Source organism: Brachycentrus maculatus, unplaced genomic scaffold (assembly GCF_059751285.1).
Source record: "Brachycentrus maculatus isolate JH-2025_06_01 unplaced genomic scaffold, ASM5975128v1 h1tg000572l, whole genome shotgun sequence".
Taxonomy (NCBI): domain Eukaryota; kingdom Metazoa; phylum Arthropoda; class Insecta; order Trichoptera; family Brachycentridae; genus Brachycentrus; species Brachycentrus maculatus.
Window position 1 is genome coordinate 269,214 of NW_028281312.1, and position 26,557 is coordinate 295,770.

General features: G+C 37.4%; 2 protein-coding genes across 2 annotated transcripts; one reads left to right on the plus strand and one right to left on the minus strand.

Moving 5' to 3' along the window:
• Positions 1-396: 396 nt before the first annotated feature.
• LOC148301358 (uncharacterized) lies at positions 397-15,467 on the minus strand. The gene is made up of 10 exons (XM_088273393.1): positions 15,306-15,467; positions 13,471-13,643; positions 11,830-12,161; positions 11,068-11,145; positions 10,373-10,609; positions 8,679-8,809; positions 7,415-7,535; positions 5,238-5,326; positions 1,741-1,933; positions 397-1,245 (listed from the first exon to the last, which is right to left on the minus strand). Exons 1-10 carry the CDS (start codon positions 15,394-15,396, stop codon positions 990-992), a joined length of 1,701 nt encoding a protein of 566 aa, XP_088129519.1. The 5' UTR covers positions 15,397-15,467; the 3' UTR covers positions 397-989.
• Positions 15,468-16,209: 742 nt separating this feature from the next.
• On the plus strand, positions 16,210-26,048 carry LOC148301359 (uncharacterized). The gene is made up of 4 exons (XM_088273394.1): positions 16,210-16,502; positions 20,087-21,294; positions 22,878-23,141; positions 24,557-26,048. The coding sequence occupies exons 1-4, from the start codon at positions 16,326-16,328 to the stop codon at positions 24,918-24,920; spliced, it is 2,013 nt and encodes a 670-aa protein (XP_088129520.1). The 5' UTR covers positions 16,210-16,325; the 3' UTR covers positions 24,921-26,048.
• Positions 26,049-26,557: the final 509 nt, after the last annotated feature.

Consider the following 26,557-nt stretch of genomic DNA (forward strand, 5'->3'; position numbering starts at 1 on the left):
AGGGCTTATGATCTTTTTAAATGTTGTCCCTGATACGGAAGCATCTAGGCTTCCTGACAGACCATACATAGCAAATCATTTTTTGTTATTTATTGTAACTGCAGACAGTTGGTAGAATTCCATATTGAATTGTTGGGTAATATATCCAAAATAAAACAGGTTTGTTGGATTGAATTCTACATTTATTTATGTATATGTTAATACGTGACGCGTTTCGTCTTCTTAGGACATTATCAAACACTCCTAGTGTTTGATAATGTCCTAAGAAGAGGAAACGCGTCACGTATTAACATATACATAAATAAATGAAGAATTCAATCCAACAAACCTGTTTTATTTTGGATATATTACTCACCAATCATTTTTTGTTTTGTTTTCGTTTTATGAACAAATAGAAAATGTGAAACAAAATTTTATCCCAATTTAACTTTGAAATTACATTTGAATGTTTTCAATGTCCCTGTCACTACCTGGTTTAAGGGCTTATGACCTGATACTGATATATGATAGGCTGGTCAAGTGATCACTTTACACACTTGCAATATTCACCATATAGCATTCAACATATCGCTCACTCCTTTCAAAAAAGTCATAAATAAAAAAACTTGATTTTTCAGGAGAACGTTTTTAAAGTTTAAAAATATAACACAATGCATTAAAAATAAATATCAAGCCACTTATTGAACTTTTTACTGTGCAGCAGATTTTTTTAGGTAAAACCTGAAGGTTTTTTCTCCATTTGAAAAATATTAAGGATATTTAAAAAAATAATTAAACAATACCTTTTCTTCAAAATGCAAAAACAACATTTTCTCCCCTATAGTGGGTAAATATTAAGTTAAAAATGTGCCGCTTTTGCTGGGATATAGTACATTTTCGGGCATTCTGAAAACATGCACAACTGGAAATTGACGATTTTTGATTTATGACGTTTTTGAAAGGAGTGAGCGATATTGTATATAGACAAAGGGGCAGCAGAGAGCACATTTTCAGTGCGTGCTCCAATAGAAGCCGCCCACGTGGTTGGTGAAGATCTGCTGGGTGAGCTGAGGAGGGACGCCGTGCGGCGACGGCTCCGCCTGGTTCCTGGGTGCTTGCATGGCGGGGATGTTCAGGATGACGGGATTGATGCCGTATACGCCCGGAGCAGCTGTCGGGAGGCTCATGTTATGCAAACTGTACTCTGTACTTGTGTTGGGATGCTGGGTTTCCATGTGCCGGAGGAACACTGAAGATTGTGATGTCCTAAAAAATACAAACGCAATTATTAATTAGTATTTTATTAATAATAATTAAATATAACTTAGGAGGGCTAATCACCTTTCCTTCATGTGTTTACGATCAAGATAACAATGCGTTTATATGATGCAGTGCTCTATGCACCATTGGGGTGTGAATATGGGTTTGAATGAATGAAACTAAATGAATGATGGATAATCCTGAAATTATCCGGAGCATTGGTCTGTATGTTCCCGATAGTTACCTAAGACAGCGTCGACATAGATTGTTTCCCATTATGTATAGGAATACACAGGACCAACCTGCCTATAGGAAGAGCTACCACTATGTAGAACGTTGGATATTGATCTGTTCCATGTTTTTGAAGGAGTGTTCCGAAGCGGGAATCTTCTACACCTTTAAGTCTTCTTGCTTACTTTTAATATTTACGCCTTGAATATTGTTTGTTTTGTGTATATTAATTTTTTTGTTCTTGAATAAAATTGAATTGAATTGAATTACCTATAGTTGCAGATTTTGCATATGTGTCCTTTATCGTGCGTCTTCTTGTGCCTCTTCATTTCCTGCGCCACGCTTGTGCTGTAATCGCACAAGTGGCACGCTTGTGCGGCCGGGTGATACCGCGCCTCGTGACGTTTGAGCGCCAGCTCCGCCGCAAACGTCTTCTTGCAAGTCGAGCACTCGAACAGACCACCTAAAATTATACATAAATACAATAAAGATGATGGCTCTATATATATATATATATATATATATATATATATATATATACCAGTGATGTACATAGAGAATGATTTAGAGTTTTTTTTTAGATGGGAACTACATTTATTATTAAATATCCAACTCCGTTGCGCAGTGGTCAGTGCGTTTGGCTACCGTGCTGGTGGTCCCGGGTTCGATTCCCAGAGGGGTCAAAATAAATATGGCCGATTTTCACTCTCATACTTATTTAATATCACCCTGGACTGGTACAAGAAGCGCTGGGCTGATCACCTTGCCTTCATGCAATTAACGATCAAGATTAACGAACACTGCGTCGCTACGATGCAGTGCCCCATGCACCATTGGGTGCGGATGAGGGTTAAAAGAAAAAGAAACATTTATCATTTACCTTGCTTATTATGTACAAGGTTTATAGATCATTGAGTGGAATTTTTTTTCTTCTAGCTAAATCAACATGTTTTATTTAACTTAAAAATAAAACACCTGTTTTAACCACTTTTTATTGGTACACTTTTTCCAACCGGTTTCGACAAGAACCTTGTCATCATCTTAACTAAAACCTAACTATGAGTATTTCAATGTTTCAGAATTAGTACATAAACCCTGACGATGGCAAGGTTCTTGTCGAAATCGGTTGGAAAAAGTGTATCAATAAAAAGTGGTTTAAACAAAGTTGTTTTATAGAGTACTATAAAGTTTATACAGAGTTACAAAGAGTAACAACACCAAGATGAAGCTTGTCAGGAGCTTGGTCCACTCCATTTTTCTCTATGCTGCTGAAACATGGACTACAAAAGCATCAGAAAGGAGAAAAATTGATGCCTTCGAAATGTGGTGTTGGAGGCGCATGCTCCCAATTCCATGGACAGCTAGACGCACCAATGAGTCCATTCGCCAGGAACTACGCTTGGATGGCTTGACTCTGGCCAATATCTGTACCCGACGGATTCTCTAGTTCTTTGGACACGTTGCGCGTGGCAACGAGGATAGCCTGGAACGACTAGTTGTGATCGGTAGCCTGGAGGGAAAGAGAGGGAGAGGAAGATCCCCACACGATGGACCGATCAAATTAAGGCAGCAGCAGGCACCTCTGTGGTTGGAGCGCTACGTGCAGCGCAGTCAAGGGATAACTGGAGAAGAGTCATTGCAAGGGTCACAACCCTCAGCAATGAGGATTAAGACGGAGAAGAATAAAGTTTATAAAATGTGCCACAAAGTATCTGCGAAAAACATTCAAGAAATGTTTTTTTTGAATCTGTGTTGGGAACAGGAGGGATAATTTAGTATGGGCCAATCAGGAACTTGTCAGCATTTGCCCATTGCTGGGAGGAAACCACGTTGCACTCCTCAGGAGAAGGCGGACTGTTGACTGTCATCAGCAGACCTTCCGTTCCACTAGAAGAGGGTTCGGCATTTTGTGTCCTTACTGAACATATTGCCCGCCTCCGTGGCGTAATGGTCAGCATGTTTAGCTACCGTGCTGGAGGTCCCGGGTTCGATTCCCAGGGGGGGAGGTGAAAATAAATATTAGTGATATAACACTGTAATATTTATTTAATATTACCCTGGACTGGTTCCTGAAGCGCAAGAGTGATCACCTTGCCTTCATGTAAGTAATGATCAAGATAACGCTGCGTCAATGCAGTGCCCTATGCACCATTAGGTGCGGATAAGGAACATATTGTGATACTAAAAAATCAATATGTATGAAAGTTTATTTATTTATTTATTGAACGGCTAAAGCCTTTAACATAATACAAATATACAGTATGTATCAGGAACTTATTAGGGCAGGCAGTAGAGGTAGGTAGTAAAGTAAGCTAGGTACTACTCAGTAAGGAAGGGTAGGTACTGCGTTTTTATATGTCACATGGGTAAGTATGCACTGCTTTTCTGCCTACATGGCAGGCACGCCTCTGATAGATGCCACCATACATAGCTCATGCGAGCAGAAGAACAGTGTCATGAGATTATACTATATGTAGGAGATACAAAAAAATTAGTAGTGTGGTTGTCAATCATGGGTTGAATGCTAAATGTTGTATGTAATGTGCAAAAATGTTTTAAGTATGCACTGCTTTTCTGCCTACATGGCAGGCACGCCTCTGATAGATGCCACCATACATAGCTCATGTGAGCAGAAGAACAGTGTCATGAGATTATACTATATGTAGGAGTTACAAAAAATTGAGTAGTGTGGTTGTCAATCATGGGTAGAATGCTGAATGTTGTATGTAATGTGCAAAAATGTTTTAAGTATGCACTGCTTTTCTGCCTACATGGCAGGCACGCCTCTGATAGATGCCACCATACATAGCTCATGTGAGCAGAAGAACAGTGTCATGAGATTATACTATATGTAGGAGTTCCAAAAAATTGAGTAGTGTGGTTGTCAATCATGGGTAGAATGCTGAATGTTGTATGTAATGTGCAAAAATGTTTTAAGTATGCACTGCTTTTCTGCCTACATGGCAGGCACGCCTCTGATAGATGCCACCATACATAGCTCATGTGAGCAGAAGAACAGTGTCATGAGATTATACTATATGTAGGAGTTACAAAAAATTGAGTAGTGTGGTTGTCAATCATGGGTAGAATGCTGAATGTTGTATGTAATGTGCAAAAATGTTTTAAGTATGCACTGCTTTTCTGCCTACATGGCAGGCACGCCTCTGATAGATGCCACCATACATAGCTCATGTGAGCAGAAGAACAGTGTCATGAGATTATACTATATGTAGGAGTTCCAAAAAATTGAGTAGTGTGGTTGTCAATCATGGGTAGAATGCTGAATGTTGTATGTAATGTGCAAAAATGTTTTAAGTATGCACTGCTTTTCTGCCTACATGGCAGGCACGCCTCTGATAGATGCCACCATACATAGCTCATGTGAGCTCATAAGTACAGCGTCATGAGATTATACTACAATGATTAAAGAAAACACTTGTTTTTTACCACTTGAGTTTTATTATAGACTACATGTTTCAGAAGTTAAACTTCCATCATTCAGGTCTGTATAATAACTAATATTTAGTTATTATACAGATCTGAATGATGGAAGTTTAACTTCTGAAACATGCAGTCCATAATAAAACTCAAGTGGTAAAAAACAAGTGTATTCTTTAATCATTGTAATATGTCTTACCACAAAGTTAATGCCGAAACAATAAATAAGAGATTATACTATATGTAGGAGTTACAAAAAATTGAGTAGTGTGGTTGTCAATCATGGGTAGAATGCTGAATGTTGTATGTCATGTGCAATAATGTTTTACCTGATGTTTCGGAGTTGTTGGCTTCTACATTTTGACCAATCCCGTGTTTAGTCCTTGTATGGGCAGACAGTTTGCATGAATCCACAGATCTGAAAATATTTAGGGGTATACATACTTATTTCATGAGCGTAATTGTCATTATCTCGGGCAGCTCTAAAGAGCGCGTCAACGGTCCTGATCCCCTTCCAATCACTCCTTTCAACAATGTCAAATATCAAAAAACTTGATTTTTCAGATCGTTTTTTAAAGTTAAAAAATATAATAAAATGTATTAAAAAAATATATCAAGCCACTTATTGAACTTTTTACTGTGCAACAGATCTTTTTAGGTAAAATCTGAATGTTTTTTCTCCATTTGAAAAATATTTAATTTATTTAATAAAATAATTAAACAATACCTTTTCTTCAAAATGCAAAAACAACACTTTCTGCCCTGTAGCGGGTAAATATTAAGTTAAAAATATGCCGCTTTTGCTGGGATATAGTACATTTTCTGGGCATTCAGAAAACATGCACAATTGAAAATTGACGATTTTTGATATATGAAGTTGTTGAAAGGAGTGAGCGATATGTGATATATGATACATATGTATAAAGTATATGCATATGTGCATGTGTATATATCGTTCACTCCTTTCAAGAACGTCATAAATCAAAAAACGTGATTTTTCAGGAGAACGTTTTTAAAGTTTAAAAATATAACACAATGCATTAAAAATAAATATCAAGCCACTTATGGAACTTTTTACTGTGCAGCAGATCTTTTTAGGTAAAACCTGAAGGTTATTTCTCCATTTGAAAAATATTTAGTATATTTAAAAAAAATCATTAAACAATACCTTTTCTTAAAAATGCAAAAACAACACTTTCTGGCCTGTAGCGGGTAAATATTAAGTTAAAAATATGCCGCTTTTGCTGGGATATAGTACATTTTCTGGGCATCCCGAAAACATGCACAACTGAATATTGACGATTTTTGATATGTGACGTTGTTGAAAGGAGTGAGCGATATGTGATATATGATACATATGTATAAAGTATATGTATATGTGCATATGTATATATCGCTCACTCCTTTCAAGAACGTCATAAATAAAAAAAACCTGATTTTTCAGGAGAACGTTTTTAAAGTTTAAAAATATAGTACAAAGTATTAAAAATAAATCTCAAGCCACTTATTGAACTTTTTACTGTGTAACAGATCTTTTTAGGTAAAACCTGAAAGTTATTTCTCCATTTGAAAAATATTTAGTTTATTTAAAAAAAATCATTAAACAATACCTTTTCTTCAAAATGCAAAAACAACACTTTCTGCCCTGTAGCGGGTAAATACTAAGTTAAAAATATGCTGCTTTTGCTGGGATATAGTACATTTTCTGGGCATTCCAAAAACATGCACAACTGAAAATTGACGATTTTTGATATATGACGTTGTTGAAAGGAGTGAGCGATATGTGATATATGATACAGATGTATAAAGTATATGTATATGTGCATGTGTATATATGTGTGTATGTAAATGTATGAAGGTAACATGCTTTTTGTTTTCGTTGTTTACGCTTTGATTGCAATTAATTAAAAAATACATTTTTTGTATATATTTTTTCATTTACATAATAAGGAAGATTTTTCATATAGTTTACAAAAACTACCTCTAACTACATCTAAATAATCTGAGAATATATCTTTATTAAGTTTAGTACCTGTCCATTTCGGAAAAAAACAAAGGTATTTAAGCGGAGGGCTGATCACCTTTCCTTCATGTGTAAACGATCAAGTTAACACTGCGTGTATATGACGCAGTGCCCTATGCACCATTGGGGTGCGGATAAGGGTTTTATTATTATTATTAATACGTGATGCGTTTCGTCTTATTAAGACATTATCAAACAGTCTCTCTAGAGTGTTTTTATACATACATATATTACCCAACAAATTAATATGTTTATTTCACAAAACAATGGAAATATATAAAAAATCTATGCAACAATAATTGAATCGAAACTAACAGCACCTTTCAAGAAGCATGCTGTCCGCCATGAGCAACATGTAGTTTTGTATGTGTTGCACCCCGACACAATAAAAATTTAAAAAATGCGACACAAAATATCAGAATAAAAGGAAAAAGTAGGAGCATCAGATACCAGGGGTCGATGACATAGTGAGAGGTGAATTACCTGTATGTGCACTGAGCACAAGCAAACGGCTTGATCCCGTTGTGGTTGTTCATGTGAATCTTGAGGTAGCCTTTGGTGGAGCAGCGGAAACTGCACATCTCGCATGAGTACGGCTTCTCTCCTGACAAACACACCACAAAATTATCGCAAAACCAGCGGTGCATAGGGCACTGCCTCACATTGAATTAACGTTGTCTAAATCTTTAACCTTATATCCGTGCATACTCAGTTTAAATATCTTAAAAATGATAGTTAATGCGTTCAGTAAACAATAAATAACGCCTCCGTAGTGTAATTGTTAGCGTACTTAGCTACCGTGCTGGAGGTCCCGGGTTCGATTCCCAGAGGGGTGGGTGGTGAAAATAAATATTAGCGATTTTACACTTTACTATTTAATTAACATTACCCTGGTTTGACTTTGTGAGGAATGAAGAGATAAGGCGTAGGACGCAGCAAATCTTGGTCACAACTGTCGTCAAGAAAAGGCGATTCAGTTGGCTCGCCCATGTACTCCGCATGCCTCCCGAGAGCCGCCATCAAGCTTGCCTCTTTTACAAGGCATCAGGTTCCCGACCACTGCTGACAATTCGTAGGCAGTTCTCGTCAGAACTTCGTGTCGCGGATCTGACTTGGGAGGATGCAAGGGAGCTGGCAGCCGACAGAAAAGCCTGGATACAGTTTGTGGACTCCGTGTGTTCCACCTAGGGAGAGGATATGGTTTAACCCATAAGCTGCGGGTCGCATCTATTGTCGTTTTTTATAGAAGTACCGTTGACTGCGGATCGCATGCATAGTCGTTTTTCAAATTAACGTACTTATATCAACACCTATGGATAATTTTTTGCACTTAAATTTGGTTCGAGGCATGGATAAATTAGTTCTCTTTGATTTATTGTCATAAAATATCAAAATTATTTTAATTTACTGTCAACTTTATCGTGAATACTTCCGGTCGGCTCGTGCTCCGCAGATACGACAGCCGCGTCTTCTATACAGCCGCCATACTTTAGGCCGCGAGTCCGTAAATGTTAATATTTTTGTGTAAATACACCATAAAAACATAATAAGTAAAGTGCATTGTGTACTGTGAACATCTATGATGGATATCCGAAAGTTTCACCACGAAAAATAGGCAAAAATATGCTTTTTTTGTCAAAAATATTGTAATGTAAAATAATCCAGCACGGGACGGAAAGTTTGACACTCGAAATCGAGCAGCTTAGAGGTTAATAATATTCAGTATTTTGTTTGTAATCTGTAATACCTGAATGCTTTCTCAAATGGATGACGAGGGTATGCTTCGTAGAGGCAGAGTAACTGCACTGGTCACACTTGTACGGTCTCAATCCGCCGTGGGTCCTCAAATGCTTGTTCAACGATTCCCTTTTCTTAAAACTGTAAAAAATAAACAAAAATCTCTAAAATTTTATTGCTGTTGTATTAATGATGGTCGATAGCCAAAAAATTGCAAAGATCCTTGTAATTTTTTGTAAAGTTACATTTTGGGCAAAATCAATACAATTGGTATAACTTATTTATTTTTTTACAAAAATGTTAATAATATTAGTATATAACCACTCACCGATATTTTTATATCTACCGGTTTGGAGACGTACCCGTCTCTTCGTCAGGACAATCCCTACCACAGCATGCAAACAATACCACCCTTCACCACCATAGCGCCATTTACACACTTAAAACTACACAAAATGTTTAACACATGCGATTTTTGGTCGACCCAAGGCCAATATGCACCAAAGGTTTCAGCACAAACATGCGTTACGAGCCGAGGTTAAACATGCACTAGGATTAAATATTTTAATGAACCAGCTTATATACTCGTAGGATGAATGGAGTGGGCGGGGTTTGAATTGGATATTGACACATCTTGCTTAACCGACGTTGAATCAAATAAAGGGCTATAAGTAAAATTTATTTGGTTGTTAATTGGTATTCTTTAACGGATCATGATCGATGCATTCAGCTGTCCAAACTTAAAACACAGTAAGGGACATTTTTTCTATAGTAGGTTTTTTTTGCATTTTGGACTAAGTACAATCTACTTAGTCATGCAAAAAAATGCAAAAAAAAAAGTACCACAAATAAAATAATAATAATAATAATAAATTTGGATAACTTATATAGCGCCATTTTCGTAAAAAAATACCTCAAGGGCGCTTCACTGTGAATGAATTGGGGAAAATATTATGGTGGAAATGATTTAGCAAACAAATGTGTATTTAGTCTTTTTCTAAAGATCATCTCGCTCTCACTATTTCTAACCATTGGTGGAAGAGCATTCCACGCCGTCGGTCCTGCAACAGCAAAGGCACGCTCGCCAAATTTAGTGCATTGGTTACGAGCTGGTAAGATAACTTTGCCCATTGCAGATGTTGTAGCCGATCGAAGCGTGAGACTTCTATCAACCAATTCATCTGGAATACACAGCTCCTTAAGATACTCTGGAGCCATATTGTGTATTGATTTATACATGAGTAGGCAGAGTTTATACTCAACTCTTTCGGGAAAGCGTAACCAGTGGAGTTTGTGAAGTAGTGGGGTGATGTGACTGAATTTAGAAATTCCAAAAATTAGTCTCAATTAAACGGCGTTTAAAAATGTCCCTTACTGTGTTTTGAGTTTGGACAGCCATGTTCAGGCGTCGTTTAGAGCTGCCCGAGACAAGAACAATTACTCTCAGGTGATAGTCGACGTCAGGGGGACCTGACATGACACACACAGAAGAAGAAGAGAGATCCATATTAAAAATGACATTAGGAAAATGGCGGGCCTGCACTGGAAGAGAGTCGCGTCCAACAGACAACTGTGCAAGTCCAAGAGGGAGGGGTTTGTTCAATGCCGGACACAAGACGAAGGCTGAAGAAAGAAAGTAAGGTTAGGTTAGGTTAGGTTCAAGTAAGTAAGTAAGGTTAGGTTAGCAAATTACAATCTACTCACAAGCTTCCGCAAACGTCACAGATCCAAGAGACGTCGCAAGTGTGTTTCCTCTCCCGTAGACTCGGTTTAGCCCAGTTTTCTTCATCAATACTTTGGTTAATACCGCCCAAATCACTTCCACACCGTTTGGTTCCCACGCCAGACGTACCTTCATCAGGTTCAGCCAGTTTTTCGCACGCTATACACTTGGCCTTGGCGGCGGCAAGACACAATTTACGGCGGTGTAGTATTTTATTTCTGCAACAAAAAAAATATAAAAGTAGACTGAATTCAGTCGAAATGCGATCCCTCAGACGAATGTGCGGTAAAATATTTTTTTTTCAATTTCAATTAATTTATTTATAATTTTTTGTCATCTCATCAAAGATGAAGAAGAATATGGAAGTCTGGGCATTTACAGGGTTGACGACCGTCATAGGCTGGTTCAAGTGATCACTTTACACACTTCATAGAATTTGAGTAATGTGGTTGTCAATCATCGGTAGAATTGGTGAATGTTACATGTGTGTAAAGTGATCACTCAAACCAGCCTATGACTGTCGTCAGCCCCGTAAATGCCCAGACTTACATATTCTTCTTCATCTTTGATGAGATGTCAAAAATAATATTATTTTAACTCCTGCAATTGTGGATAATCCAGATTTTGTGAACAAGTATTTGGACACACTCAAAATGTTGTTAATATTATGATGTACCTTTTATTGGGGTCGGCAATAGACTTGATCCCAAAGTGCTTCTCTCTGTGATTCACCAGCATGTCTGGTCGATACGTCCTGAAAAAAAGGTTAAATTAACATTTATCTATTAAATATAACTAACACATTGTTGGCGGATAGTTTTTTCATCAACCCCAACCCTAATTAGTGCACTAATTAGGGTGGTATACTAATCACAGGTAGCCGCAACACCCAGTTCCCATCTGTACAATGTTTGCAGGCGTCTCTCGCGCTCTACCTAAAGTAAGCAAATAGAACGCTCGCAAGCGTCTCCCGCTCTCTACCGACAGTATGGAAAAGGACCCTAATTATACTCTGGCAGTCTGCCGCCCGACCCTCAGTATACTAATCACAAGTAGCCGCAACACCCAGTTCCTATCTGTACAATGTTTGCAGGCGTCTCTCGCGCTCTACCTAAAGTAAGCAAATAGAACGCTCGCAAGCGTCTCCCGCTCTCTACCGACAGTATAGAAAAGGACCCTAATTATACTCTGGCAGTCTGCCGCCCGACCCTCAGTATACTAATCACAAGTAGCCGCAACACCCAGTTCCCATCTGTACAATGTTTGCAGGCGTCTCTCGCGCTCTACCTAAAGTAAGCAAATAGAACGCTTATAAGCGTTTCCGTGATATCGTTCAGCGTAGCGGTAGCTCTTCCCGATATGATGCAGAGCCCTGTGCACCAGATGAGGGTTTGAAGAAGACATTGAATAAGTGCGTAATTCAAAAAGAAAGACTCACGTATAATCGCACTCGTCACACTTGTACTGCTTCCCGTTTTCATGTTTCGCCGCGTGCAATTTGAGCTCGTACTTGGCCACGAAGGACCTCCCGCAGACTTGGCACGGGAACGGCCGTTCCCCGGAGTGGCGGCGGGCGTGGATGTCGTAGGGGGTGCGCTTCTTGCACTTGAAGTCGCACTTGTCGCAGAAATACCTGTACTCCGAGTCCCGGGCCTTCACGGGCAGAGAGCATATGCCGGAAGCCGCACTTTCCGGGCTGAAATCGGACTTGTTCTCGAGGTATAACTTGGTTGCCGGGTTCTGGAAGTCATTCTTATCACAGTCTGTTTGCTAGAAGAAAAAAATTTCTGTATATAAAGAAAATAGATGGATTTGACAAGATTACTTGATCTGGTGAAATTATAAGCTTAAATAATTAAAATGAAAATGATATTTTCTGGCGTTTCTCATGTGTGTGATTATAATCCAGGATTCGGACCTCACATACTAATAAAAGAGTTTCTGCTCAATAAAAAGCTTCTTTGCATCTCACCAATAGATGTCTCTAGTGAAGTTCTAGTGATTCAAGAATAATGTTTCGAAATTTGGGTCATATATATAGAACTTCCAAGAATGAGTAGTGTGGTAGTCAATAATGGGTACAATTGGTGAATGTTACACATGTGTAATGTGATCACTTAAACCAGCCTATGACGGTCGTCAGCCCCGTAAATGCCCAGACTTCCATATTCTTCTTCATTTTTGATGAGATGTAAAAAAATAATATGAAAATAGATGGACCCCAAAAATTTTACAATGGAGACCTTGGGAGAACAAAAGAGGTGTCGGGAGACCCCAAAAGAGATGGTCCGACGACATAGTCGCTGTGGGGGGTAGAAACTGGCTGCAAGCAGCAACCGACTGGAGGAGATGGAAAGATGCGGAAGAGGCCTATATCCAGCAGTGGAGGTCAGAGGGCTCATGAAGAAGAAGTCTGTAGGTCGGCTGTCCAAACTCAGAACACAGTAAGGGACATTTTTATTGTAGTAGGTTTTTTTGTATTTTTGGACTAAGTAGATTCTTCTTCTTCTTCTCCGTCTTAATCCTCATTGCTGAGGGTTGTGACCCTTGCAGAAGCAATGACTCTTCTCCAGTTATCCCTTGACTGTGCTGCACGTAGCGCTCCAACCACTGAGGTGCCTGCTGCTGCCTTAATTTGATCGGTCCATCGTGTGGGGGATCTTCCTCTCCCTCTCTTTCCCTCCAGGCTACCGATCACAACTAGTCGTTCCAGGCTACCCTCGTTGCCACGCGCAAAGTAGATTCTACTTAGTCCAAAAATGCAAAAAAAACCTATTAGATAGTATGTAATCAAATGTATGATAGACAACAATACTATTTTATTTATTTTTTAATTGTTTTTTTTTTAAGGGAATATCCCGCAAAGCCTCTATTAGTCTTGTCTGCAGGTAGGATAGTGAGGATAGGGAAGGTAAATGTGAAAAATACATCATAAACACCCAGACCAATTGAAAATAAATCTTTATTGAATTCATTTTGCAATTGAAGAGAATCGAACCCGCGACGCTAGTTTCGCAGTCGAGCGTCCAACTACGCCACGGCGCCTGCATCATCATCAATTATAATTTGTTCTGCTTACCGGTTCGTTCATTTTTATGTAGGCTGTCCTGATTGAAGAAACGAGTGAATTTAATTCAGTAATTTGGCCTTCGAGTCGGATTCTGTTCAAGAATCTCACTCTCATAGCCATTCGGAGCTGTTTTTTAGCCCTCATATTGGATAACTTCAAGAGTTTTAACTGCTTCCGTAGATCTTGAACAAACAAATTTATACAAGTGATTAAAAATAAATTATAAAGCTTCTCTTCTTCTTCTTCTTGTTATTATAGGCCTTACGGCCTGTTTTTAAGAGGGATTAGCCTCCTGCGACGTCGATTCCCAGCTATCGGCCCATCTCTTTGGTGGTCTGCCCGGGAGTCGTCTACCATGGGGTTGGCCGTACAGTACGATGTGGGGGAGTCTGGATGGTTCCATTCTCCTCACATGCGCATACCATTGTCTTCTTCGTTGCCTTCCCCACCTAACGACATCTTCCATCTCGCATATTTCCCTGATCCTGGCATTTCTCAATCTATCTCGAAGACTCTTGCCTGTTATGCTTCTCAGAGTCTTCATTTCTGACACTCTAAGCGTGTTTTTTGTGGCAGCGGTGTCTGCTCTACTTTGGATTCCATACGTCATGATGGGTCGGACACAAGTTTTGTATATCTTGATCTTGCTGCCGATCTTCATCTCAGGGTTTTTCCATATAGCATTTTTCTGGCATCCTGAGATGGCTGCAGCTTTGTTCACTTGCCCCATCACTTCGCATCACATTATAAAGCATTATCAATATAATTATAAAGCATTATCGATAAAATTAAGAAAGGTGTGTTGAAATGGTTTGGACATGTAGAACGAATGAGTGAGGAAAGAACGGTAAAACAAATTTATGAGGCGAATGTAATCGGAAAAAGGAGCAGAGAAAAACCGAGAAAAACATGGCACGATCAGGTATGCCAAATATTTGAAAGTGGTCAGGTTAGGAGTCGTTATAATCGGCGGGTATTTATGAGGAGATGCATGAACGTGGAAGAGGCGAAGAATGTTTGCAAAGACAGAGTGGTGTGGCATTCTATTCTCTCTGCCTACCCCTGCGGCCAGCGGCGTGATGGCTTGTTGAATTTTCATGCCTCTAGCGAGATAGCGAGTGTTTTTGCCTAGAATTTTCCCTCATGAATTACATGAAATTATAGTAACTTTAAACATAAAGAGTAAATCCACTCACAAGTAGGCATAGGCTATGAAACTTTTAAAGTTGAAGCCTGAGTAGGGACATGATAAACGGTGTTGCATAAGCCGTAGCTAGATTTCAGAGTCACTTGGACGTTAGGTAATTCAAAAAAATAATTCAAAAAGTGATGGCTTGTTATTTAGTTAGTTACAATCATAAACAATAAATAATACTCCAAGCACAAGAGCCTAGACTCTTTATTGGAGAGACCTGCTATATTAATTTGAAGATTGTTAAGTAGAAATGTCTAGAAATTTAATTCAATTATAAAAACTCTTGTTACTTTATAAGATAAATAATTAAATAAAATAATAAGTTTAAAATTTATTTATTTATTTTTATTTGTTTATTTTTTCAAAACATATTACATACATAAATCATATATATAATTTTCCCGATGAGTAATTGCTATTTCTCATTTTGGGACACGAGATTAAGGTTAAAAAGACTGGACACAAATACTAAAGTTACAATTTTTTAAATAACCGAAACTAATACATGGCAAAATATAAAAACAATAAACAGGTGTAATAAATAGGCATAAGAAGCATATTTAAAAGAAATAAATGAGAAAAACATAAGGTAAGACGCATAATTAAAATAAACAAATGAGATATGTATTTTTGTTTTAATATGCATTACCGTGGCGCCTCGAATTAGAGCTTTCCACTACTTCAAGATGTTCGTTATCAATTAATGCATTATTTGAATCATATTCAGTACTTTGAGCCATTTTCTACGAGTTCAAAAACATCAATCTGAATAGTTAAATAATATAAAATTTTAATATGTCAATTTGACATTCGGCGGCATAGATGATTGTTTTGATTTAAAAACCATAGAAATATATTTATGTGCCGTGAAGACTCGGGCTTATTGTATCAAAAAGATTTAGTAACTATTTATTTTCATTGGAAACCAATTTTTAAACTTACTTATTTATTTACAAATGAAACGCTTTAATTATTTTTGACCCGCTTGACCAAATAATGGGGTCGAAGTTGTCATCAACCGTGTAAACGTAACATCCACCGAATGTAAATTAAAAATACATATTTTTATTTATATTTAATAATTTTGTAAACGTGACTAAGTTATAAAAAATAGCTTTCTCCTTAAAAATACGAACCGAAAATATATTTTAGCAACCAAATAATAAGCATGTTTCTAACTAATTAACTAACCATTACGCCGTTCCCCCAAAGGAGTAGGTAGAGAGAATAGAACGCCACACCACTCTGTCTTTGTAAACATTCTTCGCCTATTCCACGTTGATGCATCTCCTCATATATACCCGTCAATCATTATAGTTGATTTAAATCAAATATATGATCAAAATAGTCAAAATAAGATCAGATCTCAAAATCAACAATATTAGTTAAATTTAAAAAAAAAAGTTTCTATACATTTTGGAGACAGTTAACTTTTTCATGCACTACGTGTAAACATGTATATAACAATCTATTTAAATAGTTTTTTAAAAAAAGTACCTACCTGCACTTGGTAAGTAAGTCTCTTTGTCGAACAGTCATAAAAAAAAATAAAAAAACATAAAATGGCATCGTGAAACTGTGAGCTGTCGGCGAAAACGTAATTTTGGAACCAATTTTGTTTGACAAGAGCAAGCGCGGTAATTTTTTTAAAAATATATGCTTCAGGACCATGGAGGAAGAAATGATAATTCGGCATTTGCTCGCCGGGTCTCTGAAGTACAAAATTTGCCGCATTTGCTTTTCTGAAGATGAAAATTTACAACCTCTGGACATAATTTTCGAAGATGTATCGTCAAAGGACGTTTATTCTATCAAAGATATGTTACTTTGCATCACTTCCTTGGAGGTATAAATATAATAATAAGATTTAAAAAATAAGGATTTTAAAAAATGAAATATTAACATAATATTTACAAAAATAACGTAATATAACTTAACTTAACTTAACTGATTATTAATTATTATTACTAATTAACCAGCACGCCGCTTCCCGCAGGGGTAAGCAGAGAGAATCGAACGCCACACGACTCTGTCTTTGCAAACATTCTTCGCCTCTTCTACATTTCAAGTATTTGACATACCTGATTGTGCCAAGTTTTCCTCGGTCGTCCTCTGCTTCTTTTTCCAACTACATTCGCCACATAAATTTGTTTAGTTTCTTCACTCATACGTTCCACATGTCCAAACCATCTCAACACACCTTTCTCAAATTTATCGATAATGCTTATCTCAGCTTTGCATTCCTTCCTTATTTCACTATTCGCACATCTATCATACATCGTTTTGTCGCACATTCTTCTGAGAGATCGCATTTCGACTGCATTCAGTCTACTTTAATCCTTCTTTTGCCAACTCCATGTTTCACTTCCATATATTAGAGTTGGAACCAGGACTCCGTTGTGCACTGCCAGTTTAGCTTCCGCTGATAGGTTTTTATTTGCTATAACTGATTTCAGTGCACCATTCACTTTGTTCCCAGCATTCAAAAATAAACTGTCATGTACATAAAAGTATAACTATTTAATAATTCATTCATTCAAACCCTTATCAGCACCCCAATGGTGCATAGGGCACTGCATCATATATACACAGTGTTATTTTGATCGTTAACACATGAAGGAAAGGTGATCAGCCCTCCGCTTCAGGTACCAGTCTAGAGTAATATTGAATAAATATTAGAGTGAAAAAAACACTTATATTTATTTGACCCCTCTGGGAATTGAACCCGGGACCTCCAGAATGGTAGCCGAGCATGCTGACCATTACACTATGGAGGCGGACAAACATCTACTAAACAATAAACTTACATTACATGTTTTTATCAAATAATAGAAATTTTCTTTATCAACCAGTCAAATAGACATCAACAATATTTGTCTTTTATTAAAATTAAACACTTGAATAAACCACTTTAATGAGTTTTATTTATATTTACGACTAGTTTCGAAAACGACAGATGTTTTCATCTTCTGGTACAAATTGAATTAAGTTTTAATTTGTAGCAGAAGATGAAAACATCTGTCGTTTTGGAAACTAGTCGTAAATATAAATAAAACTCATTAAAGTGGTATATTCGAGTGTTTAATTTTAATAAAATAATCATGTCATTCCACAAAGTTAATGCCCAATCAATAAATAATATAATATTTGTCTCAAACATATTAAAATAAATATTTTATTTATTGTTTCGGCATTAACTTTGTGGTAAGACATGTTACAATAATTAAAGAAAACACTTTGTTTTACAGACCTGAATGATGGAAGTTTAACTTCTGAAACATGTAGTCTATAATAAAACTCAAGTGGTAAAAAACAAAGTGTTTTCTTTAATTATTATTAAAATAAACATTATTGATGTAGAACGAATGAGTGAGGAAAGAACGGTAAAACAAATTTATGAGGCGAATGTTAGCGGGAAAAGAAGCAGAGGAAGACCGAGAAAAACATGGCACGATCAGGTATACCAAATACTTGAAAGTGGTCAGGTTAGGAGTCGTAACAATCGGCGGGTATGTATGAGGAGATGCATGAACGTGGAAGAGGCGAAGAATGTTTGCAAGGACAGAGTGGTGTGGCGTTCTATTCTCTCTGCCTACCCCTGCGGGGAAGCGGCGTGATGGTTAGGTAGTTAGTTAGTTAGTTATTAAAATAAACATTATTTGTGTCTATTTCACTAAGCATTACATAGCACATATCTATATATAGTTCTATATATATGAATCAATTTAGAAACCTTGTTCATGAATCACTAGAACTTCACTAGAGACATCTATTGGTTCATATATATAGAACTTCCAAGAATTTGAGTAGTGTGGTTGTCAATAATGGGTAGAATTGGTGAATATTACACGTGTGTAAAGTGATCACTTAAACCAGCCTATGACGGTCGTAAGCCCCGTAAATGCCCAGACTTCCATGTTCTTCTTCATCTTTGATGAGATATCAAAAAAATAATATGAAAATAACTCCTGTAATTGGAGATAATCCAGATTTTGTGAACAAGTATTTGGACACACTCAAAATGTTTTAGGAATTTATAACATATTCAGTTTAAATATCTTAAAAATGATAGTGACTGCATTCAGTAAATAATAAATGCCGCCTCCGTAGTGTAATGGTTAGCGTGTTTAGCTACCGTGCTGGAGGTCCCGGGTTCGATTCTCAAGAAGGGATGAAAATAAACATTTTACAAAAACAAATATTTTACATTTTTAATGGGTACAATTGGTGAATGTTACACATGTGTAAAGTGATCACTTGAACCATTCTATGACGGTTGTCAGCCCCGTAAATGCCCAGACTTCCATATTCTTTCATTAATTGATTCGGCAGTCACTTTGTGGTAAAATCTATCCATTTTTAATTAATGTTTTACATAGTAAATACCACTATTTCTTAAAATCTACTGTGACACGTGTTTCGATGCATTTCGCATCATTTTCAAACACCGTACGGTGTTTGAAAATGATGCGGAATGCATCGAAACACGTGTCACAGTAGATTTTAAGAAATAGTGGTATTTACTAAGTAAAACATTAATTAAAAATTCCATATTCTTCTTCATCAAAGGATGAGATGTCAAAAAATAATATGAAAAATAACTCCTATAATTGGAGATAATCCAGATTTGTGATAAAGTATTTGGACACACTCAAAATGTTGTAAAATAAATATTAGTGATCTTACACTGCAATATTTATTTAATATTACCCTAGATTGGTCCCTGAAGCGCAGGAGTGATCACTTTGCCTTCATGTAAGTAACGATCATGATGACACTGTGTCAATATGATGCAGTGCCTTATGCACCATTGGGTGCAGATAATGGTTAGATGAAGAAATAATAAATAAGTATGGTTGATCCCTAAAAACAACAATGGATACAATACAATATGAACAGTACAAAAGACACAATGGATTCAATATCTTATATCAATCAAGATTTGTCACATAGTTCATTTTATTTTTTTTTATATTTAAAAATGAATATATTTTTACTATTCTTTTTATTATTTACACAAATATTTTGAATTCGTACTATTTCTGTGAGCCTAAGCGGCTCATTATTAGAAATAGGTATCAAATTGTGGTAGAGTGGGTTCGAACCGAGAAACTCTGACTTAAGAGTCCGCGACACTAACCACGGGACCACAACCCGACACTAACCTGACTCTTGTCATATTTTCTAAATAAGACATTACTAAATCCAATAGATCTTTATGCCATATTGCCTTATCAATTTTTGTCAACTGCATACCTTCTTTCACAAATTCTGTTACCAATTTTTTAAAAAAAATTTTAAACTGTTAAAAAATCCCCTTCTCATGATTTTTTAGACTGTATTTAAATTGATTTTCATATCCTGTAATAAGCTACAGTTAGAGCCGTGTTGCTTTACGGAGGTCATAGTTTATTTGATGTAAATTTCCAGATTGCAGAAAGCGAATCCATGCCGGAAAATGTCTGCCAAAAATGTTTGGATTCAATAAACAGTTCGTACAGGTTTAGAATACAATGCGAAGATGCCGACTCTTTGCTGAATGCTTGCATCGATAAATTTTGCAGTCAAGTCAAAAACATTTCCCGAGAAAGTGACGCCAGAGACCAAACTATTCTCATCGTTTTACCGGAAGACAAAATAGAAACACAAATAAAGCAAGAAAACATAACCACGGATGAAACGCTAAAGAAGGTTTGCTTAAATTCGGAACAGACTTTTATTCTTGACAATTTAAAAGCGGAAAATTCCGAAATAAATACGGCAACATTTTTGAGTCCTGTCATAGACAAAGGCGGGGGGATTTTGCACACTTTATTGAAAGAAGTCGCCAGCGAGAACTATTTGAAAACAAATGCCATTTTAAAAATAGAAACAGAGTACGTTCCGGAAGATATTCAACAATCATTCGATTGTACAATTTGTTTGGAAAATTTCAGCTCAAAACAGGAATTTAAGGACCATAAAAAAATCCATTCCGACGATTCTAGACATACGTGCAAAATTTGCTGCAAAACGTACGGAAAATTGAGCATATTAAAACGGCACATGGTCACGCATACGGGTAACAAATTGTTCATTTGTAATGTGTGCGGAAAATCGTTTTATCATCGCAATGCGCTCAAATGCCACATGCGTTATCACCAAGACAAGAGATTTATCTGTACGATTTGTAACGCTAGTTATTATTTTAAATACACCCTCGTGGAACATCTCATGAAGCAGCATTCGGAAGAATTTAAAAATGGCGGTGATACTTTGATCAAGGTCGCGGAATGTACTAGAGAAATGGCAAAAAAGGATGAATTATATCATTGTATGATGTGTACGGACTCCTTCCAGAATGAGTTTGAGCTGAGTATCCATAAAGCTACACATCCGGAGGGTTCGAGATACGTTTGCCGGATTTGTAAGAAGTCATATCTTGAAATGGGAACGTTGAATCGCCATATGGTGATGCACAGCGGCAAGAAGACCCACCTCTGCCCGATCTGCGGGAAGGCCTTCTACTTCCGGAACATTCTGAAGGCCCACATGGTCTTCCACAGCGAGAAGAAGTTCACGTGCGGCGCTTGCGATAAGAAATTCTTTACCGCGCACGTCTTGCGAGAGCATGTCCGTCTATCGCACTCCTCCGACAGGTATTTTATTATTATATTTATTAGTTGCCTATTATTCAATTAAATTAAATTTATTCAATAATAATTAATATTTATACAAAATAAACTAATATTGAAAGCGTATACATTAAAAACATAAAAAAGTAAGCAAGAAGGCTCTTGTTAAAGTAGTAGAAGAATCCCGCTTCGGAATACTCCTTCAGACACATGGAACAGATGAATATCCAGCGTGATATTGTTCAACATAGCGGTAGCTCTTCCTACAGGCATAACCATCGGCAGGTTGGTCCTGTATATAGGAATGTGAAACAATCTATGCCGACGCTGTCTTAGCTAACTATCGGGAACATACAGACCAATGCTCCGGATAATTTCAGGATTATCCATCATACCGCGCAACAAATGTATACTCAAATACATTTAGCATTATATCGAAAGATAATAAACAAATACAGGAAAACCTTGATATAACGGACCTCTATTTAACGAACTTCGGATATAGCGGACAAAAAATATGGTTAATGTATTTTTTAAATATCCTGTTAATATTTTACATGATTAAAATCAAGTGTCGTCACATGTAGATAATTTTCAGTGAATGGATTATCATGGGATAATCACTTTGTACATCTTATACATATTTTCGTAATTTTAGAATGTTTATTAAAAAAAAAGGGAAATTTCAAAAGTGCAATCAAGATCATTATATTAAAAAAACAGCAATCTTCAAAAGTGCAAACAAAACTTAAATCCTTTTTCAAAGTAGGATTACCGAAAGCAAGCGCGTCGATATCAAACTGCAACGTCACTTCACGATTAGTGTCCCAAGTTTATTTGTATATTATTAACCTAATTTTATAAAATGGACTGCCGGCTTTAACGGACACCAATGAGTGTTATTATTATATAGAGGATTTACTGTAAAGGCGGAGACTGACCGGAGCATTTCGTCATAACTTAACATGTTACGATGCGAGCATTCGGGCAGTCAGTACACCGAGCCGAGCTGCTCGCCGCTCGCTCCGAATGCTCCATCCGAAGTCGATGCAATTTTAGGTTAGTACAGGGTTGCCAATCTGTGGAAAATCCCCAAACTGCGGGGAATTGGTGGGGATTGGCACTATATTTTTTTTTCTTCATTTGGAGTAAGCAGTAATTTATTAAAATCACAGAACCAAGAATAACGCCTTCGTCGTCCGAAATTTTAACTACAGTACGAATGCAATGTTGCAAAGATTCATACAGATTTTGGGTTATTGATTCAGATTTTCAGATTTTTTGGTGTGACATAATATGGCAACACTGAGCACAAGGCCACTAGCGAGCACTGATCGCGGTCAGTCAGCAATGCTGTAACGTCATAACGTAACATGCTCGCCGCGAGCGATGTTACGATGTTTTGTTACGACGAAATGCTCCGGTCAGTCTCCGCCTTAAGGTTGATCCCTAAAAGCAGTACAATAGATAGATACAGTGGATTCAATATCTTGTATCAATCAAGATTTGTCACAAAGTTAATTTATTTGCCTTGTTCGTCTCGTCTTATTTCCTAAATAAGATACCACTAAATCTGGAAAATGACCGTAAAAATCCTCGATCGACAGGTACAACCACATTTGCGAGATTTGCGGGCGGCTGTGCAGCTCGCAGAGCCGCCTCGCCATACACAAGCACAGTCACAGCGAGGCCTTCTGCGCGCTGTGCGGGAAGAGCTACCGCAACATGCGCTACTTCAGGGAGCACATGCAGCGCCACAGGGGGGCCGTCGCCAAGAAGAAGGAGTTCTTCTGCGACTACTGCGGCGAGTCTCGCAGCCTGAAGACGCTCCTGGAGCTACATATTCTCAGCAAACATTTGAAGGAACGAAGGTAGATTTAAAAAAATATATAATTTAATAACCCGCAAATCCTCTACTTTTTAGAGGTTTGTCTGCAGGTAGGATAGTAAGGATAGAGAAAGATGAATGTAAAAAATACATTAAAAATACCCAGACCATTTGTAAATAAATCTTTCTTGAATTTATTTTACAGTTGGCAGGAATCGAACGCGCAATGCCAGTTTCGGAATCGAGCGTCTAATCAACTAGCTACTAACTAACTTACCTAACCATCACCCCAGTTTCCTGCAGGGGTGATGGGCGCCACACCACTCTGTCTTTTCAAACATTCTTCGCCTCTTCGACATTCATACATCACTCACTCCTTTCAAGAACGTCATAAATCAAAAATTGTCAATTTTCAGTTGTGCATGTTTTCGGAATGCCCCAAAAATAAACTATATCCCAGAAAAAGAGGCGTATTTTTAACTTAATATTTACCTGCTACAGGGCAGAAAGTGTTGTTTTTGCATTTTGTGGAAAAGGAGGTTTATTTATTTAAAAAAAAATAAACTTAATATTTTTCAAATGGAGAAAAAACCTTTAGGTTATACCTAAAAACATCTGTAGCACAGGAAAAAATTCAAAAAGTGGCTTGATATTTATTTTTAATACATTGTATTGTACTTTTAAACGGCCTCCTGAAAAATCTAGTTTTTTGATTTATGACGTTCTTGAAAGGAGTGAGCGACATCTCCTCCTACATACTCGGCAGTTATTCCGACTCTTTTAGGTATTTTAAATACTTGACCATGCCAAGTTTTCCTCGGTCTTTCTATGTTTCTGTTTCCAGCTACATTCGCTTCATAAATTTGTTTTTACCATTCTTTTCTCACTCATTCGTTCCACATGTCCAAACCATATCAACACACCTTTTTTAATTTGATGGATAGTGTTTATCTTAGCCTTGCACCCTTTTCTTATTTCACCATTGGAACATCTGCCGTACATTGTATTGCCGCACTGAGAGATCGCATTCCGACTTCCTTCAGTCTACTTTCATCCTTCTTCTCCGAATTTTACGCTTTACTTTCTGATATTAAGGTTGGTACCAGGACTCATTTTTTTATTATTTCTTCAAATATATTGTGACACGTGATTCAATGCATTCCGCATCATGTGGCAAAGTTGGGTAGACGCTTGAATGATTTATTTTCAATTGGTCTGGGTGTTTGATGTATTTTTCACATTTACCTTCCCTATCCTTACTATCCTACCTGCAGATAAGCCTCTAATAGAGGCTTTGCGGGTTATTCCTTTTAAAAAAATGATGAAAAGTTTTGTTCATTTTTTAAGTTTCTTTTTTCTCTGTAGTTTATATATAGTGTATATAAGCCTATATAGAGGCTTTGCGGATTATTCCTATGAAATAAAAAAAAATAGCTAATTCGGTTGTTTCTATTGCAGGTACAAATGCGAGATATGCGGCAAGGGCTTCTTCAACAAGGGCAGCCTCAACGAGCACGGGATCGTCCACACCAAGGCCAGGCCCGAGGAGTGCCCCGACTGCGGCCGGCGGCTGGTCAACAAGAAGGCGCTCGTGATGCACCGGCGCCTGCACACCGGCGAGAAGCCCTTCCCCTGCAGCGCCTGCGGCGAGCGCTTCTCCTCCGTGAGCCGACGCACCTCGCACTTCAAGACCAGGCACGGAGAGAAGGAGGAACCGTGCACGATCTGCCCGGAAAAGTTCCAGTCCAGAAGTCAACTGGACAAGCATCTCTCGGAACACACTAGTCGGCAGATGGAAGACATTTTTATCACCCCGATTTGAGCACATAGAAAACAGGTTTTATGTCAAAGAATTATGAATAATATGGTCAGCCGTATGCGTTTGTGAAGTCATTCTTGTGTATCTTCATCTCGGGTTGTTTCCCAAATTGCTGAGTATCGTGACCCCCCTGCTGGCTTCTTGTGGAACCTCGGATAACACTCTGCCATTGGTCCCTGCATTGCGCAGAATTAGAACCACTGCAACAGAGAGCCCTGTGATTTCTTTCATTCGGTCGGTCCATCAGGTTAGAGATCTACCTCGAGCTCTCCGACCTTTTAGTCCGGAGGTTATGACGAGACTCCAAGTTGTCTGATGGTCTACAAGCAGTGTGGCTGAAGAACTGGAGAACTTGCCTTCGGCAAAAAACGATCCGTCATCATCATCTGCTGTACTCTTGTGTATACACCATCCACAATAGTTGTATCGTTAGATGGTACCGGAATTGATGTTTATGGCCGATAATATGGCAGATAATGCCCTGAACATTTTTGTTCATTCCAAAATTGTGTATTTTTTAAAAGAATTTGTATTCATAAATCCACGCGAGAAGAACAAAGAGACGCAGTTCATCGACTTTTATTTTGTTTACAATATTGTCCCCACCACATGCAACTCCTTTAAAATCGTATATAAAGGGTGGAGGGCAAATTTCTTGTTTTCAGATAAGATTAATATTCAAGGGTGTATATACGTCGCGCTCGCTCTTTGTCCTTTGAGTTTCAGTACTGAGTATTATTTGATCGGTTTAGTGTCAAGTTTTCTTTGTGTTTATACTCAGTACTGTTAAGAAGCGAAACATCGTGCTTCACTCAATTTATTGGCGTCGCTTTGCTCTTCACGCCTTGATATTTTTGTAATTTTCGGAAAATAAATAATTGACTTTCATTTGCGCGTTTCCGTCTTCCTCATCATCAGTATTCCAGTACATTAGTAGAAACAATTTTCACAATGTGGGTCCTAAAAGTCGAACTACATTTCACAATATAAAAAACTTACATTATGTTTGTGACCAGAAGAAAGGAACTCCGGCCAGATATTCACACGAGTCCAGTTGAAATATGTAGATCACTTCATCGTCTCTGTTAAACCGTCTGTAATGTTTTAAATAAATTGAATTTGGAATATTAATTGTCAATTTCATTTTACTGTAAACATACCAACAATTTTTTTTATTATAAAAAGAGTAAAACTGTGTTTTTATTATTTACAAAAATACTTCAATTTCTTGCTATTTCTGTGAGCCTAAGCGGCTCATTATTAGAAATAGGTATCAAATTTGGTAGAGTGGGTTCGAACCGAGAAACTCTGACTCAAGAGTCTGCGACGCTAACCACGGGACCACGACCCTACATTTGACATAAAATCCAAATTTAAATTTCACTTGGTATATGGCTGCTCCATTTCCCTTTCTCAAGACTCGGCCGATTGACGATGTTTTTTTTTTTAATAAATAATTTTGTGTATCATCATTTTCATATCATAATTCATACCTGTGTAAGTATTTTGAGGTAGTATTTTACGAAAATGGCACGATATAAATTATCCAAAATGATTATTATTTTTATTACATGGAAAATAAAAAAGAACTTGGTGTGGTTTTTTTACATTCTTATTTATTTTTATTACACACAGTTACA

What these genes read in the sequence shown, in the direction of transcription:
- LOC148301359 (XM_088273394.1), top strand. Translation starts at nt 16,326, where the DNA reads ATGGAGGAAGAAATGATAATTCGGCATTTGCTCGCCGGGTCTCTGAAG. An exon ending in TTTGCATCACTTCCTTGGAG is followed by an intron (nt 16,503 to 20,086) that starts GTATAAATATAA and finishes GTAAATTTCCAG; the next exon opens with ATTGCAGAAAGCGAATCCAT. An exon ending in AAACATTTGAAGGAACGAAG is followed by an intron (nt 23,142 to 24,556) that starts GTAGATTTAAAA and finishes TTTCTATTGCAG; the next exon opens with GTACAAATGCGAGATATGCG.
- LOC148301358 (XM_088273393.1), bottom strand. Translation starts at nt 15,396, where the DNA reads ATGGCTCAAAGTACTGAATATGATTCAAATAATGCATTAATTGATAAC. An exon ending in CTCTAATTCGAGGCGCCACG is followed by an intron (nt 13,644 to 15,305) that starts GTAATGCATATT and finishes TGTTTGTTCAAG; the next exon opens with ATCTACGGAAGCAGTTAAAA. An exon ending in ACATAAAAATGAACGAACCG is followed by an intron (nt 12,162 to 13,470) that starts GTAAGCAGAACA and finishes TTTTTCTTCTAG; the next exon opens with CAAACAGACTGTGATAAGAA.